The 11611-nt window shown below is 38.6% G+C and overlaps 1 protein-coding gene across 3 annotated transcripts; it reads right to left on the bottom strand.

The window, feature by feature from the left end:
- Window positions 1–5708: 5708 nt before the first annotated feature.
- Window positions 5709–11123, bottom strand: LOC138041407 (fibroblast growth factor 8-like). Of its 3 annotated transcripts, none has more exons than XM_068887172.1 (5): window positions 10775–11121; window positions 10499–10544; window positions 10200–10374; window positions 8781–8884; window positions 5709–6972 (listed from the first exon to the last, which is right to left on the bottom strand). In XM_068887172.1, exons 1-5 carry the CDS (start codon window positions 10822–10824, stop codon window positions 6604–6606), a joined length of 744 nt encoding a protein of 247 aa, XP_068743273.1. In that variant the 5' UTR covers window positions 10825–11121; the 3' UTR covers window positions 5709–6603. The 3 variants fall into 3 exon arrangements, with proteins under 3 accessions (XP_068743273.1, XP_068743272.1, XP_068743274.1); XM_068887171.1 differs by having other exon boundaries at window positions 10200–10377; window positions 10775–11120; XM_068887173.1 differs by having other exon boundaries at window positions 6644–6862; window positions 10200–10377; window positions 10775–11123.
- Window positions 11124–11611: the final 488 nt, after the last annotated feature.

The following is an 11611-nucleotide window of genomic DNA, read 5'->3' as shown; positions in this document are numbered from 1 at the left end:
CCATAAACTGAAAGAATCCAGTCTTATTTATTTGTTTATTTATTTATTTATTTACATATTAATTTATCAAGTGGATTAGTTTGTTATTACAAGATTGAAAGAAACAAAATGTTAACGGTCTTCTATTTTACCGTGCCTTTGCCATTAATTAACCTCATTTAGAATGAAAATCAAAGTAATTAAAAGAAGAGACGTAAGAACAAACAATTCTTTAAATATTGCCCTAAAAAGTAGGGAGGAAATTCGTAATGGACGCGTGAAATCTGGAAGCAAACTGGCGTTCGTTCACTTTCCCCGAGTTTCTTGTTATTATCACATAGAGCATTTACTAAAAATTGTTAAAGAGAAACTGCCCATGCGTAGTCTCGACCCCAGAGCTCTTCTCTTTTTGGTATGACTGAGGGAGTGAGGTGGTCTGGGGAACCCTGAAACAAAGTGTCTTCTCATTGGTACCTCTGATTGGTGCATTTTTGATAGCACGAGGAGTGAGTAGGCGCCCTACGTTTTATCCACAAGAACCCTACAGCGCATGTTCTCCTTCATAGAGTTTCCCATAGGCTCGGGTCATGCACATGCAAAAGATCCGAGGCTCTGGTGACCAGAATGAGGAGAGCTTACTCGGGTTCGGGATTTTACAATACAAAAAAGTACAACGCAAATATTGCTGGCTATGGTTGCTTGTATTTGTTTAGGAGAATATTATTCAATGTCAAGTGGGCTTTAATTATGTAACAGCGCTTTGAATAAGTAAGTACCCTTGTTCAAGCTTAGATCATAAGGAGAGTGTAGAAGCTCACTAAATAATTATTTAGGCAAACCTAAAAGCTGATTTCCTCAATTATTATTAATTTTGATTTATGTTTTATATTTCAGATATTTTTATTACTAGTCTGCTCACCATACGACCAATCCGGACTGCTCACTGCTACAGTGCACCAGGGGCATAGATGCACGAGTCAATTGACACCAAGACTTCCCGACCACCGAGACCTAGCGGGCCTTGGAATTACACCTTTGTAACTCCGCATTTATCTGGGGTGAATGGAACCGAAACAATTTGATAAAATTTCCTTTCGCAGGGCTTCCAACGTTAGTCTTGACAGAATGGGACTGGGTATGAGCTTCGCAAAACTTGGCTATGGCTGAAGCAACCGTAGTTTTGGGTCTGCCTTCGTGGTCGTGAAGTACTAACAATTGCAGGAATTTGCACCTTTTGCTAAGTATAGGCCATGGAACATTTTCGAATGATAAAATGTCTGTACTGTGTTTTTGTTGGGGCGGAAAAAGTTTAGGACATTATTTTTCCTTTTCTGTCTGAAAAGTTTCGTCTTTAAGTATCCATTTGGTTTCTCTCCCTTTTCTGAAGGTTCCGGGTGACAGGGAACAACTAGTGTTCCAAAATTTGTTGAACAAACTTGCAAAGATTTAAATTCCTGAACAATTCTATTTTCCGTCAAGAAATAACAACAAAAACCTTTGTTAAATCCAACGTTGTAAGATTTATTTCCTTTCCTCCGGGTTGCTTTAGTGCTCTGAAAATCTATTGACGTCAATTCTACCAACATTTGCAATCATATGAAAAACCTTGTAGATATCACATTTTTCAGCGATGCAAACCAATCATTTACATATACTATGAATAACAACTTAACCTGAAAATCATCTAGTGGAGCATACACTTGCCTAAAGCGCAGATGAGAAAAACTGCCAAATTCAAGGAGGCAATTAGCGCCCGGTAATTCACAGAGTCATCAGCGGGACCGTGCTTTGATCGCAATGGTTACACAACAAAAATAAATACATAATAAACGCATGGTCGGAAAAATTCGTGAGAAAATGTCTTTTCTCATCTATTTGGAAGCATTTTGCGTGTCTGGTCTTGTAGATCCAGAGGTGAGTGAAGATTTCATGCCGACTGGGACGCCTAAAATGCTTTGTTGTAAACATGGCGGTTCACGAGTGAAGTTGTCTCTCTGGCCTTTCTGTGGACGAATTCCAGACCCTACCGATACAATTTGGGCAAGTTTTGAATGCTAAAACCTTCAATCGATGCTGTAATTTGCTGGTAGGAATGGGTGGCCCGACACTTATAAAAAAATCTATAATCTAAGTTATGGATTTGTCTCATATGGTTTAGGGGCCGATCTCTCCCTCAATGCCGTACCGGGAGGCGAGGTCGGTAGCAGAAACAAAAGCGATCGCACGGGCCGAAATCCCGGGATGACTCGTTTGGTACGACGCTCCAGCGCCACGTCTGGAGGTACTGCTCTTTTCTCTCTTGCTAAAAAATCCCGTAAGCGCATGCGCAAATGTTCTGGCTCTCCGTTACGTAGCACACCAAAAACAGATTCTGGTCTTTACAAGGAATCATTGACATTTCGGTTGATTCCACAGGCATAAACGCAACGTAAGAACCGTGCGTGTCTGGTGTTCTCGAGCCAGAGGTGAGAGATGGTTTCATGCAGACTGGGACGCCCAAAATGCTTTGTTGTAAACATAGCGGTTCACGAGTAAAGTTGTCTTTCTGGCCTTTCTGTGGACGCATTCCAGGACCTACCGATACAATTTGGGCAAGTTTTGAACGCTAAAAACTCAGTCAATCGATGCTGTATTTTGCTGGTAGGACTGGGTGGCCGACACTTATAAAAACGATTATCAAATGACAACCAGGGGTCTTTCCTTGTCATGGAATGGCATAATGACCCAGAATTCTTTTGGGCATGAACGAGGCAACTTGAGAAGCACCAGACTGGCCCTCGTCACATGCATATTGCTGAAGCGCGACCGAAAAAAAGGGAGAAGAAAACTGGCCTGTCGTCAGTTGTTCTTGTCAAAAGAACGGTATAATGTAAATAAGAGACTACAAAGATCTACATTTGCAGAATACGAAAGGCAAACTCTATATGATGTGTATGCAAAAGGGTTTTCCTGCTACTGCATATGAAAAAAGACCGAGATTTCTCTCCGGTCTCCTTCTCATGATGTTCGTGGAAATTACATTTTGTCCTTCAATAAACCTAGAAGAACCAGTTATAGTCTTATTTATCTTTCTTACTAAAGTATCACCGAATTTATGGAATGCGCTGGTTATCGCCCAGATTCCACAATAGTGCCCCTCTATATGCTAGCGAGTTTTTGCCATGCATACTTAGTAGTTAATCTTAGAACAGTTAAGTTATTGCGTCCCCTGAGAGAGTAATAACAGTTTCTGCTCCCCTGGGTACAAATACTCTTCGTAAGTAACTCCGGTATAGGTAACCGTGGTTTCCCTTCTTAAAAAAGCTTGGGCAATCTCTATCTTGTAATATAGATCAATAGTGATCCAGTGGTCATAATCTAATACCTTACACGATTGCATATCTTTGCTTAAATTAAAAATAATTCTTGCGCTGCTTTACAGTGCAACCGTTCTATCGCCTGTAATAAATCCGAGCTAGTTCACGACCCCCACAAAACAAGGCCATACTTTATAGAGGGTAGAATCACTTTGCAATGGAAATCTTTCAGAGTATTTCGAGGTAAGCTAAGCGTTTTTTGAGTTTCAATACATGTGACGTCCAGGCAATTCTGTCATAAACTATCATTCTGAGAAGTCTAGTAGATGTAACCCACTCGAGCTAACCCTTATCTAGCAGGGGCCAGAGGCCAACAAAGAGGTCCTTTACTTATCAGCATAACCTCGTTCTTTCCTGGATGGGGATAAGTCGATTGCCGAAACAAGACTTACAGATTTCATCTAATGCTTTGTTTAACAGGACGATCGCCATGTCCGTTTTCTCTCCAATGCAATAAACTGTGGTATCGTCAGCATAAGTATATAACGAACCTGAGATTCGACGACAATATTTGGTAAATCGTTTGTAAAGGGGCACTAATACTCAGCCTTGATGAATTCCTGTAAGTAATGGCGCTGGATCATATTGTATACCATTCACAACTGTAAACTGTTACCCGTTCCGTTCAAATATTTTTTCAGCCATTCTAACAATGTTCCAGTGATACCAAAGTTCCTTGTTAATTTTCATATTAAAAGGTCATGGAAAACGCTGTTGAAGGCCTTTTAAAGTCAGCGAAAACAGCAGCTACAACCATGACTCCGGAGTCCAATGCTTTTCGCCATGTCGCACTGAGTAACTGCAAGGATATCAAACTTGCACAGTAACTCGATTTTATTTCTTAGGTTACATACACACGTTGTCTCTAAATCTTTTCCCAGAATTTGGTCTTTCGAAACTAGATCTTGTGGGTTATAAGAGCGATTGTTACACAATTGTGCGGCGAAACAGTTTTCCACCTCGACTCGCTTTCATGCTTAATTATTTCGGTGATAATGTGTATCCGATTATCTCTGCTCTTCATCATAGTCACCTCCAAATTCATCGTAGTATGCGGGTATTAACAACAACATCACATTTCGTTGCGATGCACGCTCCATCTTGAGTCACTTTCAAAGAGTTTATCAAATACCTCAGGTGGAAGTGCTGCATAAAAATGATTCATATCAACCTTAGTACATCGAAAAAACTTTGTGGATGGGGGCGACGGGAATTTTTGAGGATGGACGGAGTTTAATCTAAAAGAACTTTGGGAAATACGTATGCCAGTCAATAAGTAACAACTCTTTTTCTTTGGCCATCTCAGTTTTATCACAAATAACACACAAACAGCGGTGACAAACATCAGATATAAACGCATACTTGATGGCATGAAATTATGTTTTACTCGACGTTTCGTACGCTTCAGAAGTGACGGTTAATACAAAATTGGAGTTTAAATATACAGGATCACTGACTTATTAACTATTAACTATTAAGTATCAATAGAGGTGACAAAAACTTAGACACAGCTTTTCGCTTCTGACATATTTATTTAAGGTCGGGTTTAAATCTTTGATCAGTAGTTTCTCCTTTATTTTACAGTGAATGTCGGATCACCCTTTCTCTAAAGCTTCAAAATGATCCTATTTTAACTGTGACCAGTTGATGCAACACGGTCCGCCAGAGCCAACTCTTGACGATCATTAATTGATGCTTTAAATTGCTCAGTTTTTGTCATGCAATCGTCTTTTAGTTTTTACTGATCAAACATCTAAAGCCGATCTTAAATGAATATGTCAGCAGCGAAAAGCTATGTCTTTATTAGTTAATAGTTAATAAGTTCGTGATCCTGTATATTTAAACTTCAATTTTGTATTAACCGTCACTTCTGAAGATGTATGCAGAAGTATACGAAACGTCAAGTAAAAGATAATTTCAAGTGTATGTGGTTATATCTGATGTTTGTGTGTTATTCCTAATAGTAACAACTTCTTTTATTCTCACGATTACTTACAAGCATAAATGCATTTACACCACGCAAGTATTTGCGCATTAATTTGGCAAGTTTCTGTTCAGGAGAAAATAGAATGTTATTTGTTTCTTTAATGATAAGGACTTTTTGTATTATTGTTTGGTTTTTTGGTTTTTTTACGGATTAAACATACAGAACTCTAACAAGTTTCATTCGCAAAGTATTCCGGCAAGTGAAAAGGCTGCAATCGGCAGGTACAAAACACAGGTCACGGGTCATTGTTTTACCAATACAGAAAGTATCCCAAACATTCATAAAAGCTAACCTTAAGCCTAATTTTAGCCTAATTAGGCCTAAGGTCAGTTTTTATGAATGTTTAGGAAACTTTCTGTATTGGTAAAACAATGACCTGTGACCTGTGTTTTGTACCTGCCGGGCTGCAATGTCAGAGCTGAGAAAGCAGACAGTTTGGTTAGAAGAGATTCGCAAACAACGAAGGAGTAAAATTGAACCTATCCATTTCTTTCATCTGATCATATGAAAAGGAGGAAAAAGGAGGAAACAGAAATCAGAATTATTATCATCATATTTATAATGTTTTTACTATTGCAAGATTTTTGGGTGTTAAGATGGCTCAAACCAGTTTCAACACTTTCAAGAGACCTTGTTATTAGAACTGAGCATACGAACATTTCTTTCAAGTGTTCAAACTGGTTTCAGCCACCTTAATTGCAACCACTGGCCACAATTATCTCTTACTAGTCAATTGATCGAGGTTTTGGTAGGCAAAAACACGTCTTGTCCACTGGGGCTCAAAAACCCTGTTTTAAAGCTTATAAATTGTCCTGAAAGACAAATAAATACCTATATAAACACACATCAGTAGCGCAAAAGAGGAGTCCTGTCTTTTAAACTAAAGATAAAACTTTACATGATTGAATAAAATCTGTTATTAATAAAGATTTTTTTCTGTGGTGAGTTCATGTACCAAGGCACTAAAATATGCCTACTGTATGCTTTCTCTCAAAGCTCTACTTATTTCACGATTGGCAGTTCTCGTTAATTGCATTTATTGAAGAGCAGAAGCAATGAAATGCATCCATCAAATATTTTGTAAGTAATTAGGATGCTTCTTTTTTCTTTTTGCGTTTAAATAGCCAACGAAGCTGGAAGCCAATAGTTCTGAGTGTGTCCTGAACTTCACTCTTTAAACGGCGGCAGTGTTCCCTTTTTGTTCCTATAACACTGTTACAGATGCTGTGTTATTTCTAGCTGTCTGTTCCGTGGTCTTGACCCTTGGCACAGATGTAGATGCTACAGGTTTTTTTTTTCAACTTCCTTTTTCTTATTCAGTTTGAGCCATCTCTTGAATTCTCTCCATTTCTTATAAGAAACGAAAATCTTGTCGTAGGGTTGCTTTCTGCGATATAAATCGATTCTGTTGCTTCCTCTTTTCTTGCTTATTTTGAACTTTTGTCCCTTGTAAAGTCTAATGTTTAATGCTCTTTCCATAAACTGAACAGCCTTCATTCCAGCTTTTACCGGCCTGCTTGCTTGCCTTGGTCTCCCGCTTCTATTGAAGGCAATGAGAGTTTTGTTGTACTTAACAGAACGGAATTCCGTGTAAGCGTTATCAGCCAAGTGATCTGTGAAAACACAGTTGTCCTTCCACTTGCCGCGGGCCTGAAAGGAAATGCTAAACTATTTTAAGGTTTCAAGAAAACTGATTGTGGCTGTGGCTATGATTCATGTCGACCATTACTGAAGCATTGTGATTATTCAGTTTGATTGAATTCTGTAATGTTTACTCCAGGGTTTGCGGCGGCAAAAGTCCTTAAAGTTTTTTTTTTTTTTTGTTATGAGTATTGGTATCAATGTTATTAAAGCAAGCCATACTATTCAATACTCGCAAGGGAGCACCGCAATATGATCAAGAAGGAAATACTTGTCGTTGTATAAATATGTACGAGAAAATTAAATAAATTACAAAGGTTTCAGCAAGAAAGTTGATAACACTAAAGTGGCATCTCAGTCCTTATACTGACACCTGGGTATTTTAGAGACTCGTGACTGAACAGAGTTGTTGTTTAGGGAATTTGAATGGGTAGATATCCGTATCAAAATAAAGTTGCTGCACTATTCTTCTGTCGCCCAAAACGTCACTATGGCAACATAGAATGAAACAATTTCCTGAGTTCAAAAGGCTTAAAATTCCGCCGCTACTAGAATTATCCTTTTTGTTAAAAGTATAAATAACCCGTTGAAAACGAGAAAGGATATCCGAATTTTGCTATTTCCGTAGGTAAACCAGAACAGCTGTCAAACACCTCCCACACTAAGAGTTCGGCAAGGAGAGCGGACGCATGAGAGCGATTTATTTGCACGGCTTTTTCAGTTCATTGAACACAGCTGCATGTTTATTTCAATGCTCCAAGTAATAGTTAACATTTCCAGCGATTATGATACCCTTTAGTTCTCGAAATTAAAGTCGCTGTCATTACAAAAAGTAAGATAATTTATCCTTCCGAAACAAATTAAATTTGACTGATTATCCCAAATAAGTGCCCAGTCTTCGTAGTAGATACGGGAAGAAGCTTTCACCTTTCCATCAATCAACTATCCATGAGGTAACAATCTTTGCAATTAATCCTGCTGTTCGTTTTATTGCTTCTTTTCTATTTTGAGTCCGTTCATAATTGCTATTAGTGCCTTCAAGCTCCGTCTACCTAATATTTTTGCTTGAAGGCAGAGCTAAATAAAGCGAGAAAGTTTCGCTATAAATATTGGATTGAACAGAGAGAATCCCATAAGACTGATAGCAGGCATAAGGTGGCCCCTAATGTTAATGGTTGTTTGTATATCAGCGAAAAATAATCTGATTTTGTTTGATCCCTTTAATTTGGACATTAGAATGCAAAGTGTCAATATAGTTAGCTTAACATTGATGAAAACCTCTTTTTGAAGAAAGCCCGTTCTTTTCAAGATGTATTAGTTACTTAAGTGAAGGCGTAAATTTAATGACAATCAAATGGAGGCGTTGGTAATCAAGATGACATTTTCACCATTCCGGGTGGGGCTGGACTACAAATTCCTTCGCGAGCGGTCGAACAGTATACAGATTGCTTCGATCTGAGCAAAATCCCTTTTATAGCACGCAAATAATTTGTCGGACATTGTATCATGCGACATCTAAGGCACCCCAGCCAACAATTAACAATATTACTTCAAAACTTAAGGGCTTTGTTTGCAGGGCCTGGCAATAATTGGCCTTTTTGACGTACAGTAGCAGTAGTTAAACTGTATAAAATTATATAACACTTAGAGCACAAAGTGGCATTTCTTGGAAACGCATTTCCTCTAGCTACTAGAATTTAAGGAACATTGTCAAACATTGTTAAAAGTTTTACAGCTTTAATTTGTACACTTGAGCCGGAGAGTTTCACAGACGCATCCGTCTATGTAGTCTTAATGCGTTATTTTTTCCTACTTACCCTAGCTCTTAGACGGCCTCTCTTATCCACACAAAGATAGTAATTAGTCACTGAACCACGTATATGAACTCTTCCGAAGCTTACTGATTCAATTATAAGCTTGGCTGGAAGAAAAAACAGTGAAATAATGGGCTCAGTTCAATTTGGAGAATCATTATGAAACGTAACTGACGTTTAACTTGTCATAATGAGAAGTCATTTTGAAAAAAGAAGAACAGAAACCATCGTGGACTGGATTTGGACCAGAAATACGGTGTAGGAAAACAACTGATGTAGGAAATAGGGCGATCAGTTATTTGTAGTCCCTACTTTATTCTTCAATATGATTTCTTACATCATTATGCGGAAACATAACGGGGATGATCACCGGCTCTGTAAGACGTGTGGTGTCTATAAAAGTCTTTTTGAAATAATAATCGCAAAGAGGATTAATTATTTCAGAGATTTTTCTAGTCGTTACAATGAACTGACAAAGCGGCCTGGTGTAAGTCTGTTAAGTCGCCTGAGGGCAGCCTCAGGTGTTGTACGGTAATTAATTACTTAGTAATTCAACGGATTTGCCGCCTGACGTATCGAGATTTCTTGTTGAAGTTAGACCTTGGTCATTACGTTCCTTCAGATTTCCGTGAGAAAAATCGTTGAGAGTTCCTTGAGGGAACCCATCACAAAGTCAAAAATTGTCTAGCGAGCAGCATTTTAGAAACCCTTAAGGTTTTTGTGTGATTGTCGGAGAATGGCGATTGTGTGAAGACCAAGTGGGCCGATAATTAGTGTGTCGACAGTCAAGTCGATAACCTGTAAACATGGACCTTCCCAGTTTTACTACTTTCGTACGTTAATAGAAAACGAGTTTCAATTCCTTTAAAGATTTGTTTTTTTTACTTATCCTTCTATAAATAGCACTAATTTAACTCCTTTTGCAAGAGTAACTTAAATTGCTAAAAAACTGAAGAACAAAAACGTCCCCTTTTAATTCAATAGAATTGTTTCTTCCTGACACTGGAACAGTCTACTCACGTATTCCTAACCATATGATCAGAAAGAAGTACATTGGCCAGAAAACAAAGCCTTTTTGGTGACCGTTAAAAGCAGGGAAGAAGCTCGTTAAAATACCTACACGATGCAGCTGTGTTAGTCCGATCAAAGAGCCGGACTCCTAATTTTATGCGAATAGAGTGAGCCAGGCAAACTAAAGGTTAAATACATTGCTTTTTTTTTCGAGACAATCGATCTCTTTCCCGAGAAAAACTATTTTTACGATACGCAGTGAGCGGAAACAAAGGCCGTGCGAAGAGAGTTACTCTCATTTTAAAGAACACGAAAACTCCGCTACAAGAAAAAAAAAAAAGAATGAGTCACGGCTGTAACGAAAAAGTAAATAACTTTCTATAATCTCATTAAAGTATCCACCGCTAGTACCGTATTTATCACCGTCTTCACCCTTGGCATCTATACTTCTGTCTTCATTGATTCTCACGTGGAGACCACTGTTTCTTGAATAAAGCTGAATGAATCTGCAAAACGGCAGGCTAGTTTTGTCCGTTCTGGCTTTTTGATTTCCATAAATATCGTCAAACAGCTTCTTTTCTTCCGGCTTCTGAGTAGAAGAGAAACAAATAACGAGAAAACCGATGCAAGTTAAGTCACAGCAAACAAGACTAAAATTGTCATTGAAATTTATTGCATTTCAAGCAGGTAATGATGTTAGTTTCCTGTACCTGATTTAAATTTCTTGCTTCAGCAAGACTATCTGGCAAGCATGATCTGCAACAAGAAATTATTCGTCCATGAACGATTTACTGAATTGTCAGAGCTCAGCAAGCGCTCTTCACTACTTGGACCAGTGAAAAATTGTTGATCAATAGTTCGAGAAGGCGTCAACGCCGATTTCAAGCCGCTAAATTATAATTATAATCAATCCCAATTTCAAAGAAAGACTCAACGTTTTGTCCAGTGTAAGCTTACTCTGGCAGAACTAAATACAAAATACTTACTGTAGCGTGAGAAGGACGAAGGCCCTGAAGAGAATCAAGCTCGACGCCATTCTGAAGTAAACTGAGTGAAATAGCGTGCCGAGCACCTTTTATCATGCGTCACCAAAACGGTCAACACCCGTTGCCGGTTTAAGTGTAAGCGAGGGTTAGCCACAATAAACAATTAGAAAGTGTTAGCGGAAATGTTCGACAAGTCCAACCAACTCCCTCTCAGCGAAGGAAGGAAAGGAGGCCGTGGTCTATCAGAAATTATGCAAGTAGATTTACTAACAGCAAGGGTAAGATGTTTTGACGGAGACATAAGTCTTGCCATTAGAAGGTGTGCCTCCTGTACTTACGAAGAACAATTAACTGTAAATGCAATTAAGATCCTTATCACTGTCTTTTATCGTCGGCCGCTGGGGCTTGACCTTTCTAGGTGCCAATTTGAGCTTTCCACGCCTTAATTAAATTTTAAATGTTGAATTGTTACACACTGCCATCGAAATGGGTTTGATGACATCAGTGTAGACTACAGTCTCCTTTGCGAGAACTTGTAAGCAAGGCGATCAAAGGCATGCGGCTGCTACATTTTTTCGACGAGCGGCAACATTAATGATTCGCACTCCAAAAAGCATTGATTGTGAGTAAGTCTACCATTGGGCTTAAAGAACAATATATCAATAAAATTCACTAAAAGCGGCCGACTTATTTTATTTGCCAACTTGAAAGCAAAGGCGGATGTTTAGAAGATTAGATAATCTCTTGATATGCTCTGGGCTCTGGCCTGATTATTTTCGAGTTCAAGATGTAGCTTTTCCTGTTCGTTGCAAGATATACGAAAACTATTATTTCAAC

This window comes from Montipora capricornis, chromosome 3 (genome assembly GCF_036669925.1).
Source record: "Montipora capricornis isolate CH-2021 chromosome 3, ASM3666992v2, whole genome shotgun sequence".
Taxonomy (NCBI): Eukaryota; Metazoa; Cnidaria; class Anthozoa; order Scleractinia; family Acroporidae; genus Montipora; species Montipora capricornis.
The sequence above is the reverse complement of the archived record's forward strand: the minus strand, read 5'-3'. Positions and strand labels throughout refer to the sequence as shown.